Below are 21844 nucleotides of genomic sequence, written 5' to 3'. Positions count from 1 at the left end.
CAACTCTTGGTATCCATCGGTCAACCCACTGGGAAACCTTCCCACATTCAGAATCTCCTTGGCATCCCTACCTGATCGTGGTCAATATCTGCATCTCCTGTGATCACAATTCTCTTTTCAATCCGAGTCTCTGAAATCCCACCTTTTACAGTCTGCAACCAAAGAGAAAAGTTATCATGTAAGAAAGAAATAAAGAAAGGAAGGGAGGAAAGAAGGAAGGGAGGAAGGAAGGAAGAAAAGAAAAACCCAAATAGCAAAACAAATAACATCAAGCAATCAGTCTGAAAACTATACTCCAAATTTTAATCTGCTGTGGGGTACTGCATAGATAGCCTTCTCACACACTTATTCACAATTTGGACTGGATCTGCTAAAATGAGCACACCTCTGTTCCTCTGTATTGCTAAAAATTCTTAATAAGCTAAACATAATTCTTTGAGTAAATAAAACAGGTGTTTCTTTTTGCTCTTTTCCTGTATATTTTGATTATTTTCAAGAGGAAAAAACTCAGAAGACTATAAACAAAAATGTCATGCAGCTTGAAACTAAGCTCTTTGTTTTAAAACAGTTTCCTATGACTAATGTCAAAAGATCCTCAAATAATGCCCCTACTTGACATATGAGGAAATCAAGGTCCAGATACACGAAGTAACTGGCTTCCAGTCATCTGTGTGTTGATGAAGGAGTTTGGTCAGGAATCTAGATTTCTTACTTACAAGAAAATGCTTTTTCCTCTAGTGCCACTGCAAACATGGATTCTCTATAATTTTCTGGGAGTAGTTCCAATTTTAGATACTTTGTCCCTCTTGCCCCCATAAACAATAGTCTAATGATTCCAATATTTCAGCATCTGAACTAGTTCCCATGGCCTGGATCCTCGATGTGGCATAAAAATTCTTTGTGAGACCTTCTTTGTGAGACCCCCAAGTTCTGATTTTTGGCTTAGAAAATACGGTTGCTTAATAATCCCAACAAAACTTGCCTTTAAACTGACCTCCCCAGCCAGACAGAGGAAGCACTGACCAGGGAGACAGAGGAATGTGTAAAGAGAAAAACATGTGACTCTATGAGACCACTAAAGAGGTAGGGATGCTCAGGGTCTCCCTGGGTTTATTACTGGGGAAAGCACCAGGGCCTTTCCACCTGAACATGGGGAATAACTTGCCTCAGTAAGGATAAAGCTGAAAATCCTTGTTTATGGACTGGGGTTCTTGCAGAGAGGCAGCAAGCCTGGCATGCCACTTGATTTCATAAGGAATTTCTAGCTGTCTGTTACCTTGGTAATTTGAGTTGTGGTGGTGCTGCTGGTGGTCTCGGATGTGATGGTCTGAGCTGTCAGCAAAACTCCTGGGTCCAAGTCACCGTTGCTGTCATCCGTCTGCAGAAGGAGACACAACACATCAGCATGCCTCTCAGGAAGCCTTGGGGGCAGATGCTGGAGATGCAGCTTTGCTCTGCAGTTGTGCATCCTAAAGCAAACCCCCAATTCCCTTCCAGTGATCTCTTACTTAATAAATAAAAAAAATCTCCTGGGAACAAAGCTCCTTCCAAAAAAGCTGGACGAGTCCAGTTTCCTCAGCATTGGGTCAGGGATAGGAGTGGATCAGAGACCGGAGGAGGCTGTGTAACCACAGATTCAAAACCAGTGACAGTAACTATGCATAAGTATACAGCATGTGACAGCTCACAAATGACTTTCAAAACTTCAGCTTTTTTTGATGCTTACATGAGTCCTATCAATATGAGTAGAAAAGGCAGAAACTTAATAGCACTCCCAGGTAAGGTGTGTGTGTGTGCGTGCTTCAGTTGTGTCCAACTCTTTGCAACCCTATGGACTGTAGCCCGCCAGGCTCCTCTGTCCCTGGGATTCTCTAGGCAAGATCTGAAGTGGGTTGCCATGCCCTCCTCTAGGGGATCTTCCCGGCCCAGGGACCTAACCCACATCTCTTATATCTCCTGCACTGGCAGGTGGGTTTTTTTTTTTTTACCACTAGAGGTAAGACTCAGGCTCAGAGAAAGTGAATGGTTTGCCCAAGGACTCAAAACCAATCCTCTCTACAAATCTAGAGCTATTTACACACCACCCAAGGCAAGAAGGAAAGGTATAAACTCTTGGTTGCTAAAGCAAGGCTAGATTCTGAGTCATATGCCAGAACTTTCCAGAAAGAACCAGGAAAGGTCCCTGATGGGGTATAAGGAATCTCGGGCTATCTTCTTTGAAGATCAATATGAAAGACTGGAGCACGTGAGGTATGTTCTTTCAAGGCTAAGTAGGGGGAAATACATAGAATATCTCAATGACACTTACTGAGACCAAAACTATCATTGAAATGGGTCCTCCTCATTACAGGAGGAGTTTAAAACTATTTAAAACGCTGGGCTACACAACTAGTCTACATAGAGAACAAGGGCTGGGGCTACTTCTTGTTTCTCTGGAGCTCACTCTACTAGGACCAAGATAAATATATTATGATCAGGCTGAGAAACGACATTAGCAAAAAAGGAAAAGAAATGTTTGGCAGGAGCCAGACTCCGCCTGATGAACAGTTATCAGCAACCATTTGGGCCAGTAGCAGACTCAGAGCTGCTGACAATCCCTGACCAAGATGAAAAGAAACGAGGGGAGGAGGATGGAGGCTACCTACAGCTACACGCTTTTCAGACAGGCGAGGCCGGAACTGCCTGACACTGGCATCAAACACTGACTCAGCGGGGATTTAGAGAACTGCAATTGTTTTCATAAAGTATCCTGCAGCAAGCAATGTGTTGGTTACTCTCTTTCTCTGCCTCTTTACAGAAGTCATTTATATTATAAGTAGAGGCCTCCAACCCTTTTGAGTAAGGACCACATTTCATTGAGCCAAAAATTTGAGGCATCAAGGGGAGGGCAGGAGGAGGGGAAGAGCATTAGGGAAGAGTCCCTGGCTGGGCTCCCTTCCAAGTAGTGAAGTGAAGTTGCTCAGTCGGGTCCGACTCTTTGCAACCCCGTGGACTGTAGCCCACCAGGCTCCTCCGTCCATGGAATTCTCCAGGCAAGAATACTGGAGTGGGTTGCCATGTCCTTCTCCAGGGGATCTTCCCGACCCAGGGATCAAACCCCGGTCTCCCGAATTGCAGGCAGACACTTTAACCTCTGAGCCACGGTGGCTCAGATAGGTAGGAATCTGGATAAAACAGAGGGAACTTGATGGTGTCATCTAAGTCTTTCACTCATGCCAGCCACCTCTTACCATATTATTGACTAGTTCACTAACACCTTCTTCAGCCCAGACCCACTGATCTACCTTAGATTCAGACTCAACTAATATTTATTGCACTCATGCTATATGCCAAGCATATAATGCAACTGTTACCTCAATCACACCTATCGATATCTGAAGTAGGTTCTATTATTACACTATATAGAAAGTTAACTTTCTATAACTTAACTATATAGAAAGTTAAGAAAACTGAGGTCCAGAGAAGTTAAATAAACTGTCAAGGTTCTACACTAGTAAGTGTTTGAACTAGGACTGAGGGCAAAGACATCTTGTCTAAAGACTGGGGTTCGGGTCCCAGCTCAGACAGTGGATGGCTATGGGATCTTGGCAAGTCATTCTGACTTTTCTGAGTTTTAGTTTTTCTCACTTTTACAATAGGAAGTCTTGTGCTCTGCTTCTACTGTAGCTGTGAAGATCAAAAGAGATTTGAAAAATAAAAGTATGTTGTAAGTTGTTAAGAATTTGTGTCCCAATATATACACAATGGATATTACTCAACCATAAAAAAGAATGAAATAATTTTGCCATTTGCAGCAACATGGATGAACCTAGAGATTATCATACTAAGTGAAGTCAGAAGAAGACAAATATTATATGATATCGCTTATATTATGTGGAATCTTAAAAAAATGATACAAATGAACTTATTTGTATAACAGAAAAAAATAATAGACACAGCAAAAGCAAGCTTATGATTACCAAAGAGGAAAGGGTGTGTAGCAGGGAGGGATACGTTAGGAGTCTGGGATTAAAATACAAACTATTATATATAGAATAGATAACCAACAAGGACTTACTGTTGGTTATCTATAACCAACAGGGAACTATATTCAATATTTTATAATAACCAATAATGGAAAAGAATCTAAAGAATGTATGTGTGTGTGTGTATATATATACACACACACACACACATATACACACATACACACACACACATATATATATATAACTGAATCACTTTGCTGTATACCTGAAACACAACACTGTAAATCAAGTATATTTCAATATTTTTATTTTAAATTTATTTATATTTCAATTAATTTATTTTTTAATTGAAGGTTACTTGCTTTACAGAATTGTGTTGGTTTCTGCCAAACATCAACATGAATCAGCCAAAGGTGAATAACATTTTTAATTAAAAAAAAAAAGAATTTGTGTGCCAGGAGGTCTAAATCTTCTTGAAGAGCTCCTCCTCTGCTAAACCTGAGAATCTATTACCTCCACCCACCCCCTTATTCCTCCTTTTCTGTCTTGAGAAGGTAGAAGAGGGAGGAGACACTGTTAAGATTTCTGACTTATGCTCTTCCCACATGGGGCCTCTTTTCTTGCCGATGTTTCCAAAAAGGGTTCTGTGGCTCTCACAGTTGCTTATAAAGTTAACCATTCCCTCATCCTATGACACAGCAGTTCCCCTCTTAGGTGTTTACCCAAGATAAGTGAGAACATGTGTCCACAGAAAGACTTGCACGTGAATGTTTAAAGCAGCTTTATTTATATTTCCCCCAAACTGGAATCAACTCAACTGTCCACCAAGAAATGAGAGGATAAACAAATTGTGGTATATTTGTACAGCGGAATACTACTCAACGATACAAAACAGTGGACTATGGATTCATATAATGTGCGTGACTCTGAAAAAGCATCTTTAGACAGAAAAGGGTATGACTGTATACTTCCATTTATATGAAGTTCAAGAACAGGCAAAGACTGGAAAAGGCTATGAAGAAGTTTTCAGGGGTCATGAAAATGTTCTGTGTCCCCAAAATGTCTTGGTTACACACATAGACACATTTATCAAAACCGATCAAACCGAACTCTTATCACTGTGCATATCGCTGTATGTAAATATTACCTCAAGTACACATACATACGTATACATGAAAAAAGTAAAAAACCCTATTCTGGCTCCCCACCTCCTCTCACCATATCCCAAAGTGTAGGAATTATGGACCAATTGAAATAAGGTTCCCAGGTTTACTTGTCTGGCAAGATAATAAAAACAGGAGCAGAAATAATTATAGTAAATAGTAACAATAGCAAATAATTATCTGGTGCTTATCATGTGCCAGTCACTTTTTTCTACATATTACTTATACCATCCTGCACTGTGCTTTTTCATTTACCAATTTATCATGTAGATATTCCCATTAGAAGCTTAAAAAAAAACTGTAAAGAATTACCATAACTGGATGTACTATATATAATTTATGTAACCCGTTCCCTATTGAGGGGCACTTGGGTGGTTTCTATGGTAGTGACAACTTAATCTGAAATGCACATTTTATGTACATTAACTTATTCATTCCTTGCAACAACCCTATGAGGTAGAACTATTATTAGCCCCATTTTACAAATGAGGAAACTGAGGCACAAAGTGATTTAGTAACTTGACTGGATACTAGTAAGTGATGAACAGGTTCAAATTCAGTAAATCCAATTTCAAAGTCAACACTTCCCCACCATACTTCACTGTCTAGTCAGTAAGAAGCAAGACAAACTATAAATTTGTCTTAAGCCTGGTTAAAGTGAAATGAAGGTAGATGTATGCAAGTGAAATTCACTCAGTTGCATCCAACTCTTTGCCACCCTGTGAACTAAAGCCTGCCAGGTTCCTCTGGTGATGGAATTTTCCAGGCAAGAATACTGGAGTGGGTAGCCTATCACTCCTCCAGGGGATCTTCCCAACCCACGAATCAAACCAGGGTCTCCTACACTGCAGGCAGATTCTTTACCAGCTGAGCTACTAGGTAGCTGGTAGCTGGTTAAAGTGTCTTAAGCCTGGTTAAAGTGAAATAAAGGAAGACACATAACAATATAATAATAGCTACCATTCTGGAATAGCCACTATGTACCAGGAAAATATTATCTTTATCTCAATAACCTTATAAAGGTATTTCTCAGAAGAGAAAGCTAAGGCTTGGAGATTGACTTGCTAAAGGTCACAAAGCCAGCAGGTGCTGGAATTAAGATCCAGGTTTCTCGAGGACTTCCCTGGTGGTCCAGTGGCTAAGACTCTGTACTCCCAGCACAGGGAGCCTGGGTTCCATCCCTGGTCAGGAAACCAGATCCCACAGGCCACAACTAAAAGTTTGCATGCCACAGCTAAAGATCTCACATGCCACAATGAAGACCAGCGCAGCTAAACAAATAAATGACTATATATATATATATATATATTTTTTTTTTTTTAAGAAGATCCAAGTTTCTCTAACTCCAGGGCCCACAGGCTTTATCTTGTACATCATGGGGCCTCCGTATTTCTCTTACATGCTAGCATATTTTAAAATGAATTTTTGTATGGGATACACTCAAACCATACATGGGCTTCTGTGGGCAGAATGGCACTAACAGTTTTTAAGTAATTTATTTTGAACCATTAAAAGTTTTTTTGATATGCACATTACAAAATTTAAAATATTCAAAATGGAGATGAAATGTCAGTGTCCCTCCCACTCCTGACCACAGACTGAAGTCCCAGGCCTCTTCATCCCAGGCCATCCAGTGGTGGGTTTTTGTGTTTTTGAGCACCCACTCAAGAGACAGTATATTCACATATAAGCCTTTGTATCCATACCTATACATACAACCCTTTTCCCTCACATAAACAGCATATTATTTATACCATATTGTACTGCATTTTCTTCATTTACCAATTTATCACATAGATTATTCCCATCAGAAGCTTTTTTTAATGGTTGCACATAATTACCTTAATTGGACGTACTATAAATTGCAAACCTGCTCTCTATTGACAGACAGCTGTTTCCATGGTTTCCATGGTAGTGACGGCTTAGAGAGTTCCCTCCCATATGCAAGTGCTTCTTTCAAAACGCTCCTGGCTCACTGTGCTCAATCTTAAAGGGACGTCCTCTGCCTTCCTCTGCAGTCCCCACCACTGCCAAGTCCTGTTCATCCGTCTCTGTCTCTCCTGACATAGCTCTTTCTTCTCGTTTCCTCAGGCTACACTTCAGTTCTTCACAAGCATCCCCCTAAACCTGCCAGAAGCCGTATCCCTGTCCCCAGGCAGCCCCTCCTTTAATAGATTCAGCACACAGCTTTAGGAACCATCTTCCAAAACCACTGCCTAAATGAGGCTACTTTATCACCACTGCCAGAAAACCTGAAGCCATGGAGCAAGTCATTATTTACCAAACTCAAATTCCACAGCTGAGACCACAAGAGGGAGAAGCCGGAAGCACACCACGTTAACTGAATGTCTATGAACACACCAAGCGCTGTCCAGACGCCACTTCGCTTCATCCTTCTCCAAAACCTGCAGTGGTGGGTAGTACTATCCCCATTTTACAGGCAGGAAACAGAGGCTTAGAGATTAGTGATTTGTTTAAAGTTATCCAGCTAGTACATGGTTGAGCTGGGATACAAATTCCACTTGTCTAATTGCAAAGAATGTGCTTTTAATTGGCAAGTGACACTGCTGCCCAAAGGTGGATGTCATCACCCAGCTTATGGTGATGTGAGGATTAACCGAAAGGATTTGTGTGCAACCAGCCAGCCAGAGCTCCACGCGGCCGCCTCCTTCCCATCATGCAGGCTTCAGCTAAAATGTCACCTTTTCGGAGAGGATTTCCTTGACTATTCCAGGCCCAGAATAGCAACTCTTCATGTTATCGCATATTGTCTGACTCTTGATCCTATTTTAGTTCCTTTAAAGCACTTATCACTGTCTGAAATGTATACATCTGGGTTTTATTGCCTGTCTCTCCAGACTGGAACGTCAGTTCCAGAGAGAAGGGCCTGTGTCCACCCTGTACATTGCTTTGGCCTAATACATAAATGCTCAAATACTTGCTGCAGTAATGAATAAACAGTTCAGTTTACAGACAGAAAAGTTTTTTGTACTTTTGGTTTCTGTGAATGAAAAAGGAAATGACTCAACCTAAGCAAAATGAGTTCATTCAAATTATTAACAAGGAAGGAGAAATTTTACTAAGAGTAGGAAGTAAACAAAATTTTAAGCACTAAATTCTTATATGATTTTAAATTTAATTGTAGTAAATTGATTCTAAATATTTTAGCTCTTACTTCCCTTTTTTTAATATTTTATTTTATTTTTTTAATTTATTTTATTTTATTTTTAAACTTTACATAATTGTATTAGTTTTGCCAAGTATCAAAATAGTTCTTACTTCCTTACTTAGACTTCCCTGGTGGCTCAGACGGTAAAGCATCTGCCTACAATGTGGGAGACCCACGTTCAGCCCCTGGGTCAGGAAAATCTCCTGGAGAAGGAAATGGCACCCCACTCCAGTATTCTTGCCTGGAAAATCCCATGGTTGGAGGAGCCTGGTCCTCCGTGGGGTCCATAGGGTCACAAAGAGTCGGACACGACTGAGCGACTTCACTTTCTTTCTCTTACTTACATTTCAGGTGTGGTGTTCAAGTACCATCTTACACAAGTTTCACAACAGAATCATGAGGTAGATACTAACACGATGCAGGCGGGTATGGGGGGTGGAGCGGGGGGCATCAGGGATCCCAGATGCTCAACCGCTTGTTTAAGTTAATATATGGAGAAGCTGGGACCTGAGCTCAGGTTTGTTTGACCCAAAGCCCATGTTCTCAACCATCACACTGGATTGTCTTCCCTAACTGAACTCAGTGGATATAAGCCATCAGATCCAAGATAATTTTGCTTTTAATAAAGTATCTGGGGACATCTTGAGATGAGTGATCTCTTCTGAAAAGGACTGCCCCAGAAAAGCCTAGTATTATTTGCAGCAAGTGATGAGAAACCCTGTGTAGAGAGGTGATTTATCATGTTTACTGGATAGTCTCTGGTTCTGAAACATTGAACCGTGTCCCACCTGGGCAGCCTCGTACGTGATGGTCTTGGTCTCCGTGTGGACGATAGGGACGTCTTTGGTTGGAATTTCACTTTTCACAGCATTGGCAGTGTCTGAGATCGTGACGGTCTGAGTCTTCACCAGGGGAGGCTGTGAGGCAGTAAAGAAAGAGAGTTACCGGAGTCCTCTGGAGGCTGTGGCTACCTAATCTTCTGACATTGATCTGATCAAAGCAAAGGGCTAGCTCAACCTCTGCCCAAGCCTTGGACACTATTCCAGTGTAGCCCTGACAAGGTGTCGAATCACCAAGGACATTAAAGAACAGCACTACTGTTCACTTTCGCAGGCTTAATGGAAAGCAATGGTATCAGACAGTTACGAATGGTGAAACAGAACACTTCAGATGGACCTTCAGAATTTGAATATAAAACTATTTGCCAAAGAGCAGTCACTTCTGTTTGTCCTTGTGACTGTACCATTAAAATTAAGGAAATCAGCCACATTTCCTCCCCTTAGTACAAACGGTACATGACATAGCACTGGCATTGGAACACATTGCCCTGCAATTCATTAACTTCTTTCAAATCAATGTCAGACATTCACTTTGGAGTTATTGAAAAGAAAACAATATTGGAAAAAGTGGAGAGAAGATAATCAGTTTTACCACCACCTGGTGATTAATCTCAGAATTTCCAGAGAATGAACTTAAGCGAAATATCAAAGGTTTCCTGTCCATCAGCTCACCTTCCCCAAGACTATAAATCACCCTGAAACTAGCATATGATTGTGGTAAAGTTAAGTGGCCATCCACCTTAGCATAGGAGATTAGTGCCTATGATCATGGAAGCTCCCGTGAGTGCGGTCAGTGGGAGTGGTGGGCTGCACTATTTGGTGCAATACATAAGCCATTATTTGGGGCCTGACTCCTCATTTAAAAAGTCAGTTACCCCTTTTAATTGATTAAGAGTATTTGAGTTTTGGGGGCAGGGTCTCAGAACACTGAAGGCCCCTCATCACAGAAGTCTCAGAAATTCGCCTCTTTACGAAGCCCGTTCTCAATCGAGGAAAAGAGTTTTGAGGGTAGTATTAATGACTCTGAATACATTTACTTGTAGTAATCAAGAACTGCAATTTTACTCTGTGATTTTTGAAAAGAGCCAAGAGGCAACTGTCCTCACCACTGCCACCACCACCTCCTCCGCAGAATAGATTCTGGCCCTCTCCCAAAGTGAGTCGTTAGATCTGCATCACTGAATCAGTTACTACCTGGAAACTTCGAATGAGGGTGGGGAATTGGTTACCCACACGAGAGTCAAGAAATGATCCGTTTTGCTTTCCAAGTGGCTTTCCTGGTGCAACACGTTGCTCACTACTCTCTGCCTTTTTCTCACCAAGTTGCAGCTGGGAGGAAGCTGGTGATACTGAGGCCCGTAAGGCACTGGCCTGTTCCTCCACTCCTACACACTCCCCACTGGGACCTCTCAGCTCTTCCTTAATATCAAGAGAGCCAGCTGCCCCCAGCTCCTTCTCTTCTGTCTCCTTGCTGCTTACAGGGAGGGAGCCAAAGTCAAAGATTTTTGGAGACTCCGGTGAAGCGGTCATTTGGCTCTTACTAGGAATTACTGAACGCTTGGGGCCCTCCCATTCAGAGTCGGGGTTGGTAGATGGCCCCGTGGTCACGGCAGCCACCTCCTCGGTGCGAATGCCATTTATATTCTACAAATGAATGAACACACACAAGAGTGAGAAGATTAGGAGTAGGTGGGGAACACAGTGAACTCTGAGAATCAACAATGATTTCTAAGAGGCCTCGAAAATATTAATACTAATATAAACCAGGAATCTAAGCTCCTGAAGGTGGTCAAAAGGAAGAATTACTTGCTGTTCACTAAACATGTCAGCAGCTTAAACAATTCCAATCCCATTTTAGTCATAGTTCTACAGCATGGTTAATCTGAGAAATGATTCTGATGTGCCTCACAGAGGAACAGTTTGTGTTAACTATGGACTTCTCTGTAAAACATACTCTTCATACTCAGAGGGGAAACTATTCCTAAACACCTAACTCATTACTATGCACAGGACACAGGGCAATTTATGAGTCGATAAAACATAGCTGGATGAGTCTGCTCAGACTGAAAAATGTTCCATACATCTCCAAGCCATATGTATCATCATGCTGGCCCATGATGGAGAAGCTGAAATCTAGACTTTGGTTGGCAGAGATATGGACGGTGAGTACATCCAGCACAGACAATCCAATCATGGTCAAAGAATTAACTACAATATCAGAAATAGTGAGACAATGCTTTTAAACAGAATAAACATGATTTATCAGCAGTTGAGAAGTATTTCTCCATGGATGAATGACAATGTCTCCAACTCCTGAGAGAAATAAATCCTGGAAACACAGAGTTCCCTCTTGGGCTACATGTCTCACATCAAAGGATAAACAGATCTAAAATAAGAACTTTGAAGAGAACGTGGAAGAGAAGGTAACATCACAGTGTGTGGACCTATTTCTAATGCTTAAAGAAAAGTGCTGTGGTTGGAAGCAGAGTAGGAACTCACATAGCAGGAAAAGAACACGAAGCATGTGAGAAACGAACAATCTAACAGAAGCCAAATGTTAGGAAAACTGGCATGCGCTCACCAGAGAGCTATAAATAAGCCACGTAGGCCTGAAATTTTGGTAAAATCAGTTTACCATATTACATGCCATATAGGAAATTAACAGAAAAGCACTCTTTTAAAAAGGTGTTCCTGGAATAGACAACTTATGCTTGGACCAGCCTACACGTTTTAGTGCTGCAATCACACTATGTGTATTATATTAAAAAAAAAAAATCGTTGCTGCTCCTTAAGTTGTAAACCAGTCTACACTGTGATGAATATAAACCAGCGGTCTAGTAAGAGAAGAAAAGATGCACTGCACTTCAGAACTCCAGGCCAACTTTACCTCTAAGAACAGTCTAACTTAAGAGCATTTCAAAGTGGTACAAGTTGAACTCACATTAGGTAGGTCTTTCATTGACTGATCATGAATATTACGTAGGACATGAAAAACGGGATTGAAAGATGACAAGAGAAACTGTCTTTGTCTGAAGGTATATCAGAGATATATAAACTATTCATGCTAAGCATATATGAATTTCCTCATATTTAAAGTGAGAATAATACTTGGTTTGACTCACAGGGTTCTGAAAGATCAAATACAATAGTATAGGAAAGCACTCTGTAAATTCTCTATTACCATGTAGATTCACTTAATTCAATCAACATTATCTGAGCACCAATAATAGGCTAGGGCCTGGGGGACACCAGAATGAGTTTGTTGTTACGTTACTAACACTCTGTACTACTTTCTAAGGCACTTATCTCACCATTTCTTTCGAGTCAGACAAGCTGTTATGGAGCTGCCCAAAATAGATTCACTGGTAATAAACAGATAGGCTTTCTCAAATTGCTGTATGCTAGCTCTAATGCTGTGAACAGCATATCCAAACCCAGTCACATGGAGAGGCTTCTCCAGATAATTTTGTCACAACTGAGAAGGTTGATTAATAACCAGGAAAATGCCTAAGATAATCAAGGAAGAGCCAATTTTATACCAGTCTGACCAACTGATAATCAAACATTGCTGAGGCCAGCACCACCTGGCCCAAAGTTGCCTACTGCTGAGTAAAATTAGATAGATTGATCATTTTTTTTCCAAAGCAGGAATTGAGGAGACCAAGGGAAAAGCTGTGGCCACAGTAATATCAATTCAACAAATATTTACTGATCACCAAATACGTATTAGTCATTGGAAACAAAGGAAAACTGATAACAGTTGGGTTGGATTACTACTTAGAGCACTCTCACATATGGTCGAATCAGCCGCTCCAGTTGGCTCCGCTGTCGAGATCTCTGGGACAACACAGCCAACTACTTACTGGACACTCTCCCAGGCATATGGGATACAATATGCCCCAAACTAAACTCATCCAGTCCACTTTAGTGTGTCCCGTATCTGCTCTTTTCTATTCCCACACTTAATGTCTCCATTCAGGCTCTTATAATGCCTCACCCAACTTACTGCTAATGCCCTAAACAAATTTTCTTTTCCTTCTTCCTTTCTCATCTCAATCCTTTCCTGAACACATCCTTTATTCTGCTGTGAAAGTGTTTATTTCTAAAAATGAAACACTGAAAATTCCATTTTTCAGCTTAAAGTCCTTCAGTGACTCTTCACTGACTTTTGGTTAACGTTCAGGTCCTTTTCTAACACACAGAAAATACTTTAAAATATGACTCCTCTCTCTCTCTCTCTAGCTTCACTCTGCTACACCTCCACATACACCCTTCTCTCTACTAACTCAAGACAATTTGCAATTCTTAGAACAGAGCATGCTTTCTTTTGCCCCTGTGCCTTTGTCAATATTGTATTGTTCCTTCTGCCTGCAAGTCCTTACTCAGCTCATGTTAGTTCTTCTGGAAGTTTTCTCCTGGATGCCTAAAGTATGTTTAGATACTGCGACTTTCATTCCCACTGTACCCTGCCATCATTGGTTTAGTCATCTGTCTTTTCCATCAGACTGAGCTCCTTGGGGGATAAGGACTTCTGTAGTTCTTAGCTCTATATCTCTCTTGCACAGTTTTTGGCACATATAGATGTTCAGTAAAAACTTGCTGAAATTATACTAGATAAATTCAGGAGCCCTGAGAACTGTTTTGCCTCAAGCTATTCAAAAACTGAAAAGGCTCGTTTAGAAAGAACATAAAAAGTGGCCCCCTTGACCAGACCAGCATTCAGTGTTCTACATCAGAGGAAAACTAACATTATGGCATGTTCACCATGTGACAGGTACTCTAGCAAGTTTTCTCTTTTCATTTTTCACAACCTCATTACGAGGTAGTCACTATTTCTATTTTATAGATGAAAAAATGGAGAGGGTAAGCAGGCGAGAGCTGGGAACTAATGGAACTAGAGTTTAACCTAACCCTAAGGTCAGTGTCTGATTCCAAAGGCCATTTCTACCCATGGCAACAGAAAGTATTTCTAGTAGGCCCAAAGGACACATCCTATTACATTCAAAAGAATATACAATAACCCTGACTTTTCTTTTGGGAAGTACAAAAATTGCCCAAAGTCCTCTCAGCGGAGTCTGATCTTAGTGGCTGACACCATACTTTGAAACATAAGCAGATGGCTGGAAAGCCAGAAGAAGTGATTGGGGCAAAAAGAAGATATAAAATCCTTATGACATAAGACACACACAATTTGGCATCTAACATGAGTAAAGAATTTTAACTGACAGTGCTGTGCCTTTGGCTATGACCATCAGCATGGACCATTGGATTATATAAGATTCTGCACAGCCCCATATACCAAACTGGCCTGGAAACTTTAAACAGATCTTCTGAAGGATATGTCACAAGGTTGTCTAGTTGGTTTCAAGAATATGAGAAGCAAAAATGTTAGACCAGTATTTAAGTGAGCAGGAACACTGTTTGACTGAAAACTCTGTTTTACTTAAGAAGTCAGTAGTTCCTGCTAAGTATGATAAACCAGTATTTTCTTTGGGGGAGAAAAAACTCTTGATTTTTTTTTTTGGAATTTTTTTTTCCTCCTAAAGCCTTTATCTTGACAATGACTTACTCAAACAGATTATGTCACAGGATCATCAAGCCCTGAGCATGTATGTGCTTTTATGAGTTATAAATAACCTCTCTCTTGACTCAGGGATTACAGATATTATTAAAAGTGGGATATGGGTGTTTTATATGTATTTCGCTGTTATTTCATTAAATGCAAACCAGTGTCTTCCTTTTTAGGTTATTTTTGAAGGAAGGGATTTATCTATTTTATTGAAATAAGTACAGTTATGCTGACAAGACTCTCTTATCCTATAAGCATCACAGTGAAGATAAATCCTGAAATCTTTCTAAAATTTTGCTGCATAAGCAAGAGCCATATACTGTTTTTTTTTTTTTTTCTGGAGGGTCTATGTAGTAATTCTCTCCATTTTGTCACTTGTTCCTTGCCTAGTAAAGTCCAATTTTACCTTTAGTTGGCAATGGGAAAATAGTTCCTTTCTCTGTTAAAAAAAAAAAAAAAAGAACCTGCTATTGTCTCACTTTATCTTTGTATATATTAAAACCCTGGGTAGGCAGTTGAGGACCAAGTGAAGAACAGCTTTTTCACTGTCAACCTTGTCACATGATTCCAGGGATACATTTTGATTTCAGGACCATGATTAGATTGTTGGAATGAGGGAAGAAGGCAAAAATGCTAACTTCAAAGACTAAATCTTCCTCTTGATAATATACTATGTTTTATTTCTTATCCATTTAAGAATTATACTTTCTAATATGTGTAATTATACACATGAAAAAGACCTCAAGGTATACTAAAATATCAATAGAGGTAGGACTGCAAGTAATTTAATTTCTTTCTTTGTGTTTTTCTGTATTTCACAACCTTTTAAAAATGAATATGCATTACCTCTATAATAAAAATGCTATTAAATGATTTTTCTTATGCAAGCTTTTACACTGGTTTCATAATGAAATGATCTGTAAAACCTGAGGAGTCTGGTAAAAAATCTATGAAGGAAGTGCTAATAAATCCTTAATATCCTCCAAGCCTTTGAAAACAGTTAAAAATAAACCTTAATGGTTTCCTAAATGAAGAAGTAGTTAATGGAAAGAATAATAAGAAATGTCAGCAACTGGTAATGGTATACAAATTCTTTTATATGGAGAATATAATATAAAACACTAGTAATTTAGTGTTTTGAGTGGGTTTTGAAAGTCAAAGTCAATGGTGATGGACTTAATCTATTTGAGTGGAAAAAATAGCTCAAATTTAAAGTGTAGCTTAATTACATTTTGTTTAATGTTTTCTGATTTAGAGATGGCAGTGATATTCTCAGGCATATGAATAAAAATATGGCTGTATCTGTGAGTTGTCACAGGTTTTCTGAGAATGTCTTATTAGACATCTGAAGACACATGGAAAATGATCATTCACTTGCCAAAGTCACAAAAGCACTGGGAATATAAAATATTAAAGTATCCCAAGACCTGATCTGAACATTAGCTCTAGATTAGTGATACTGACTATGGATAAACACATACTTCACATCAGAATGCTTTATATTTCTTTTGTGTGTGTGGGTTTTATTTGTTTTGGCTGAGTGCTCTATACCTCAGGTTGAAATCTTCTCTTACTAAAATTAAGTACAAGACATCAGAATGAACTGGCCAAATTCAGTAAATAGCTGTTTAATTGTCACCTCAGAAGAGAATCCTCTTTTAGGAGATTTTGAGATAAATAAAAGAAGGAAGTCATCCAATTTCCAGGGTACTTAGATTTAGCTGAATGAAGATATTAACAATGATATATACAAACAGCAGTTAAGTATGTCTGCATAATAAACTCGGAGCTATGTGGTGGTTGGGGCAATGATGAAAGCTTGGGGAGAAGGCAAACTTTAACAGAGCTGGTGAGTAAGCTTAATTACGGTGTCGTGTGTGTGTGTGCGTGCATTTTCAGGTATTATAACATGACATAAACACTGAAATAAGCCAGTCAACAATGTTATTGAGTCCACCATTAGCAGAATTAGACAGCTAACAGAACAATGTTAAAAGAAGGAAGAAAATAGAGTCACATCAGCTACAAAGCTAACTTCTAAAGAGAGCCTTGGAATCAAGGTATGCTTACATTTTCAGAAAAATGCTTCTCCTTCATATTCTACTCAGTGGTTTCCAGGATCTATTTTTAGAATACCAATGAAAATTGTATCATCAAATATACACATGCATGTGCAGTCATTATAGACAAATTAATAAATATTGCACTTGCTGAAATCATACAGGACAAATTTTAAGAGAAGGGCAATTAGCAGGATAAGGTGACATTTTGTTTTATCAAATTGATTAAATTGAGAAGCAGGAAACATAAATGATGACTGTGAAATAATTTTCTTAGTCTGGCCAGACCAAAATACAAATTCTGTCACTAAATGCATAACTATCCTGTCTTAATCCACTTTACCAGTGCCATCTTAAAGAGTCTCTAACGCTCGCTTCCAAATCAGCAAGAGTTTCACTTTTACATAAATATACTTAGAGGCTTAAGCACAAAAAAACAGAAATACTCTTTGATGAAGAACAAATAATTATTACAGTTATAAAATGTCTTTTGGTTTGATGACATCGTGTTTCTAGTTTGTTTGCGTTTGGACCCAAATCTGATTTGCCTCAGAACTGGTACTTGAAGTCTGATTTAATTACTGGGAATTTAAACTATTAATCTATCTGTTAATAATATTTCCAATAAATGTGTAAATGAAACAACTATTTTCTTCCAAACAAACAATTTTCTTCTGAATGATTTTAAAGCCAAGAACCAGATTACCCCCAAGGCCAAAAAAAGCTGTGAGACTCTCTGTCTCAACAGTAGGCAAGGCTTCTTTTCTTTTTTTCTTCTGTATTTTGGCTGCACCATGGCATGCATGATCTTAATTCCCCAACCACGGATCAAACCCACGCCCTCTGCAATGGAAGTGCAACGTCTTAACTGCTGGACCACCAGGGAAGTCCCAAGGCCTCATTTCTCATGCCCATCTGCTGGTTCCTACTGACTGAAAGATCCTATTTCAGGTTCTAAGACTTTCTGTGAAATAACCTGAGGGATTTAAGGCAAGTTAAGGGCAGTCCAGGGTTAATAAACCAACTCATTAGTGGTTGGGGATCTTAAAGCACCATTTTTAATATGTAGTTTTATAAGTCACTAGAGTCTCACAAATTCCAGCCTTCTTAATTTACTTTCTGTAACTTTCATCACATTTTTACCTGGGGACTAAGTGACTTAGGGTATAGCTGTGGCATAACAGAATACCATTGAACTGAAACATCAAAGACCTGCATTGCAGCTCTAGTTTTCTCACTTAAAAACTGCCTGTTCTTGAGCAGTCCTTGAACTGCTCTGAGACTCAGTTTTATCATAGAAAGCCAGAACACCACTATATACCTGATATGGGTATTGTGAGGGTTAACTGTGTACTGTGTTCAAAATGAAGTGCTAAGCAAATACTAGATATTATTTGTCGTTGTATTTCTCAAAATATGCCTTTTTGCAAAGAAACACAACCCAGAACTAGTCCCTATATGAGTGTTTCTTAAGTATCCAAATTAGCCAACCCTATGGATTTAACTAATCGTAAAGGAAAGCAACCCTGAATATTCACTGGAAGGACTGATGCTGAAGCTGAAGCTCTAATACTTTGGCCACCTGATGCAAAGAGCCAACTCATTGGAAAAGACCATCATGCTGGGAAAGACTGAAGGCAGGAGAAGAGGGCGACAGAGGATGAGATGGTTAGATAGCATCACTGACTCAACGGACATGAATTTGAGAAAACTCCAGGAGATAGTGAAGGACAGGGAAGCCTGGGGTGCTGCAGTCCACGGGGTCACAAAGAGTCGGACACTACTTAGTGACCGAATAACGACACCATGGGTTTAACTGAGGCCGGTCTTCCTTGCAGCTTAGCACGGTCTGAGTCAGGTTCTCGTTATATTTTAGAGGATATCACCAGGTAGAACTTAGAAGAAAGAAACTGTGACAGAAGATAATAACTAAAACTGATACACTCTGAAGATATTTAAGTATTCCTGAGCCAAGATTCTCATGAAGAACACTGGATAGGCTGTTTTTAATAGTTTTAAGAATATTTCTGATCAGTTACAAAAAGTACTATTTTAAAGCTTCATAGATTTATTGCTGTTTCTAAGCCTAAAGTATATCTTTTTGTGTTACTACCCAGATTCTGTTTCCAGAAATTACTGAATTTTCTGTAAAAAGAGGCTCAGAGTCAGCATACTGTCTCTATAATCATTTCACCCAAAGGAACCCTAAATCTCCTACATCTATTAAACTATCATTGGGTTTCCCATTTTCTTCCTTCTATTCTGCCGTTCAATCAAGTAAACCGAGAGTCAGAACTGACCTTGGAAATCATGCTTACTGATATGATCAAATCTGTAATGTCACCATCATCTTTGCAATGACTGTGTGGCCTGGTGAAATGCAAATGTCTCAGGGAAAGTTAATACATTAAACGTTTATCAGCTTTTCTGTATGTCAGAAAAAAAGGGGCTTGGGGGACTCGTTAGACTTACTTATACAATTTTAAAAAACAGGTTTTGATAAGGCAAAGGGAATGAGCAGAAGGTGGCAGTGGGATTGAGGGGGAGGGGTGTGCACAGACACACATACGCCCACAGAGCACATTACCCTTGCTTTGCAAACCCAGTAAGAAACGCTTTGCACTGCAAATGACCACAGAACCAGCAGGAATCGAGGTTATCTTGCTAAAGCACAGAAGGAAGATACCCAGCAGAAGAGTCCAGCTCCTGGTTCTGAACTAAAGTAAACAATAAATATTACAGTCACTTAAATGATCAAAATGTATTTAAATAACACCCCCAAAAGGTCTACAACATGCAAACTAAAAAATGTAGACTCCAATCCTGATAAAATCAGTTAATTGCGAGTGCTTTCTTTCCACATACTTCTCTCTAACAAAATATGGCAAGTTTATGTCTTAGCAAAGAATGGCTTTAAATGCCTTGGGAAAAAGCTCTAAAAAACAGAACATATGTCTTTATACATTTACTATATTATTAATAGTTATAATCTTATCCCTATTTTGAAAAATTAATAATATCAGTATTTCCCTTGGTTGTATGACAATGCTAACTTGGTGATTTTTTTTTTTTTAATTTGTTAAGTTAAAACAAATGCTTTTAAAGGGGCACTTGCAATAAGAGATAAATCAGATGTGGTAATGGCTTCTTTTGTAAAAGCCATGTGTAAACAGCACATAAAGATGACAGGTCAAGCAGCAGTAGCCCATTCTTCAGCCAAAAAAGGAAACAAATGAAGAAAGGAGAACAGAAATCACCCAAAATAAAAATGCCCCCTGGCCCCTCCACTCCCAAAAGCTTCATAAATAATAGGTTTGATACACTTTTGGTGGAAAACTCAGACCAACTGGCAGTTTAGAAAAGGATATTAGAATCACAAACACTCAAGATGGGGATAAACTAACAACAGAGTGACCAAGCAGCTAGCAAAAGATGATTCTAAAATTCCATCTTTCCTCTCTAGCGTGTTGTTTTTTTTTTGGCCACACCACACAGAGAACAGGGATGGAACCCGGACCCCTGACAGTGAAGCGCAGGGTCGTAACCACTGGATTGTCAGGGATTTCCCCTCTATGGTGTCATTCCTAGTCAAACAATATGTTTATCTTCATCCTACATTTTCTTTCTTGTCTATATCCTCTCCTACTTTTTTTTTTTTTTTTTAAATAAAGCTAGTGTGCTACTGGTGGTCCTTGGCTAGAAATACATCCTTGGGGTGCTCGCTAGCTTCTCCACAAAATTTGAGTCATTTTCATGGTCCACTACTATTCTGTCATATAAAAACTACATCTGGATAAAGGAGCTTATTAGGAAGACACTGGCCTTTATTAAATTACAGTTGGTAGAACTGCCTATTGCAGGAAAATCACTCGAATGCAGCCTTTCATGAATGCCAGCAAATGGAATTTGCCAATGACAATTACCCTTCAAAAACAGTTTTTATCATTTCCTAAATAGAGCTGTTATTAGATTATCCCCAGAATAGGTGAATGCAAAAGCAAATTGCTGTAAAATATCAGTGCCTGATGCAAAATTTTAACTATTACATAATAGAAAATTTTGCCTTAACACTGCACTCACCAGCAAGGACTCCACAGATCAAATGAGGGCTCTCAAACCTGAATAGAGCTACAGAAATCAAAGTGATTGAGCATACATTAAAGGTTATACTACACACGTCTAGGAGACCAGAAGCCTTTGGTCAGCCAATTTTATTTCATTATACTAAGAAGAGTTGAGTTGAAGAGATGGAAAGCAAGAAGCTATAATCAGCATAAAAACTCTGATCACTTAGTATGGAACACAAACATATTTGGCAGGATTTCTCAGAAGTCCCAATTCCAAAAATGATTAAAGCCAATAACAAGCACTTAAGAAAAACATGATACCCCGATCTGATATCTAGAAAACAGCATCTTGGTTCCACAGAACTACATACAACAGAAAACAAGGATCAGATATTAATTAGCTGTGTCTTCTTTTCCTGAAAAATCCTATAACAATGAAAATGGCTTTCCATGTTAACACTTTCAATCAATTCCCAAGAGGAATGTAGAGAAACACTACAAAATTGTATATTACTCAGACATGGCCACAAGGTACATGCTTTGTGCTAGTAAACAGACCACTTCAAAGTGTGTAATGTTGGTTTTAAGTAACCACCTGCGTAATACAATAGACCCTAGGACTGTGAGAATAGATAACAGGTAAGGTTTGCCCATGGTTAAATAAGAGATTGAGCAGTGAGCCTTCTGTTAATTATAAAAGCAAGCTCTCTTCACACCCATATGTCCATACCTGTCCATCTGCTGCAGTAAAAAGAGAGAAAAGGAAAAAAATCTCTTTTTCCTGCAACATATCTTCGTTTCTCAATATGATCAGAGAGGTATTAATAACTACTAATTTGTAGAGTGCTTCTTAAAAAAAGACAAATTCAGCATATTAAAAATGCTTCTAACAGATGTGATAATTACATGTGTTGTAGTGACTGATTATGTGGGTTAGAAAAAAGTTATTTTTAAAACTTGGTATAAATAAGTCAAATCGTTCCAAAGCAGATTTAAAACATTAATATTC

The 21844-nt window shown here is 39.2% G+C and overlaps 1 protein-coding gene across 1 annotated transcript in view; it reads right to left on the bottom strand.

Moving 5' to 3' along the window:
* Positions 1–21844, bottom strand: part of EPB41 (erythrocyte membrane protein band 4.1) — a 181566-nt gene that overhangs the window by 6496 nt on the left and 153226 nt on the right. The window contains 4 exon segments of the mRNA XM_070384231.1: positions 72–152; positions 1277–1378; positions 9089–9217; positions 10334–10783. Of these exon segments, the coding sequence (XP_070240332.1) occupies positions 72–152; positions 1277–1378; positions 9089–9217; positions 10334–10783 (762 nt within the window).

This window comes from Bos mutus, chromosome 2 (genome assembly GCF_027580195.1).
Source record: "Bos mutus isolate GX-2022 chromosome 2, NWIPB_WYAK_1.1, whole genome shotgun sequence".
In the NCBI taxonomy this organism is placed as follows: Eukaryota; Metazoa; Chordata; class Mammalia; order Artiodactyla; family Bovidae; genus Bos; species Bos mutus.
Note: the sequence above shows the minus strand (reverse complement) of the source record. Positions and strands in the feature narration are given on the sequence as shown.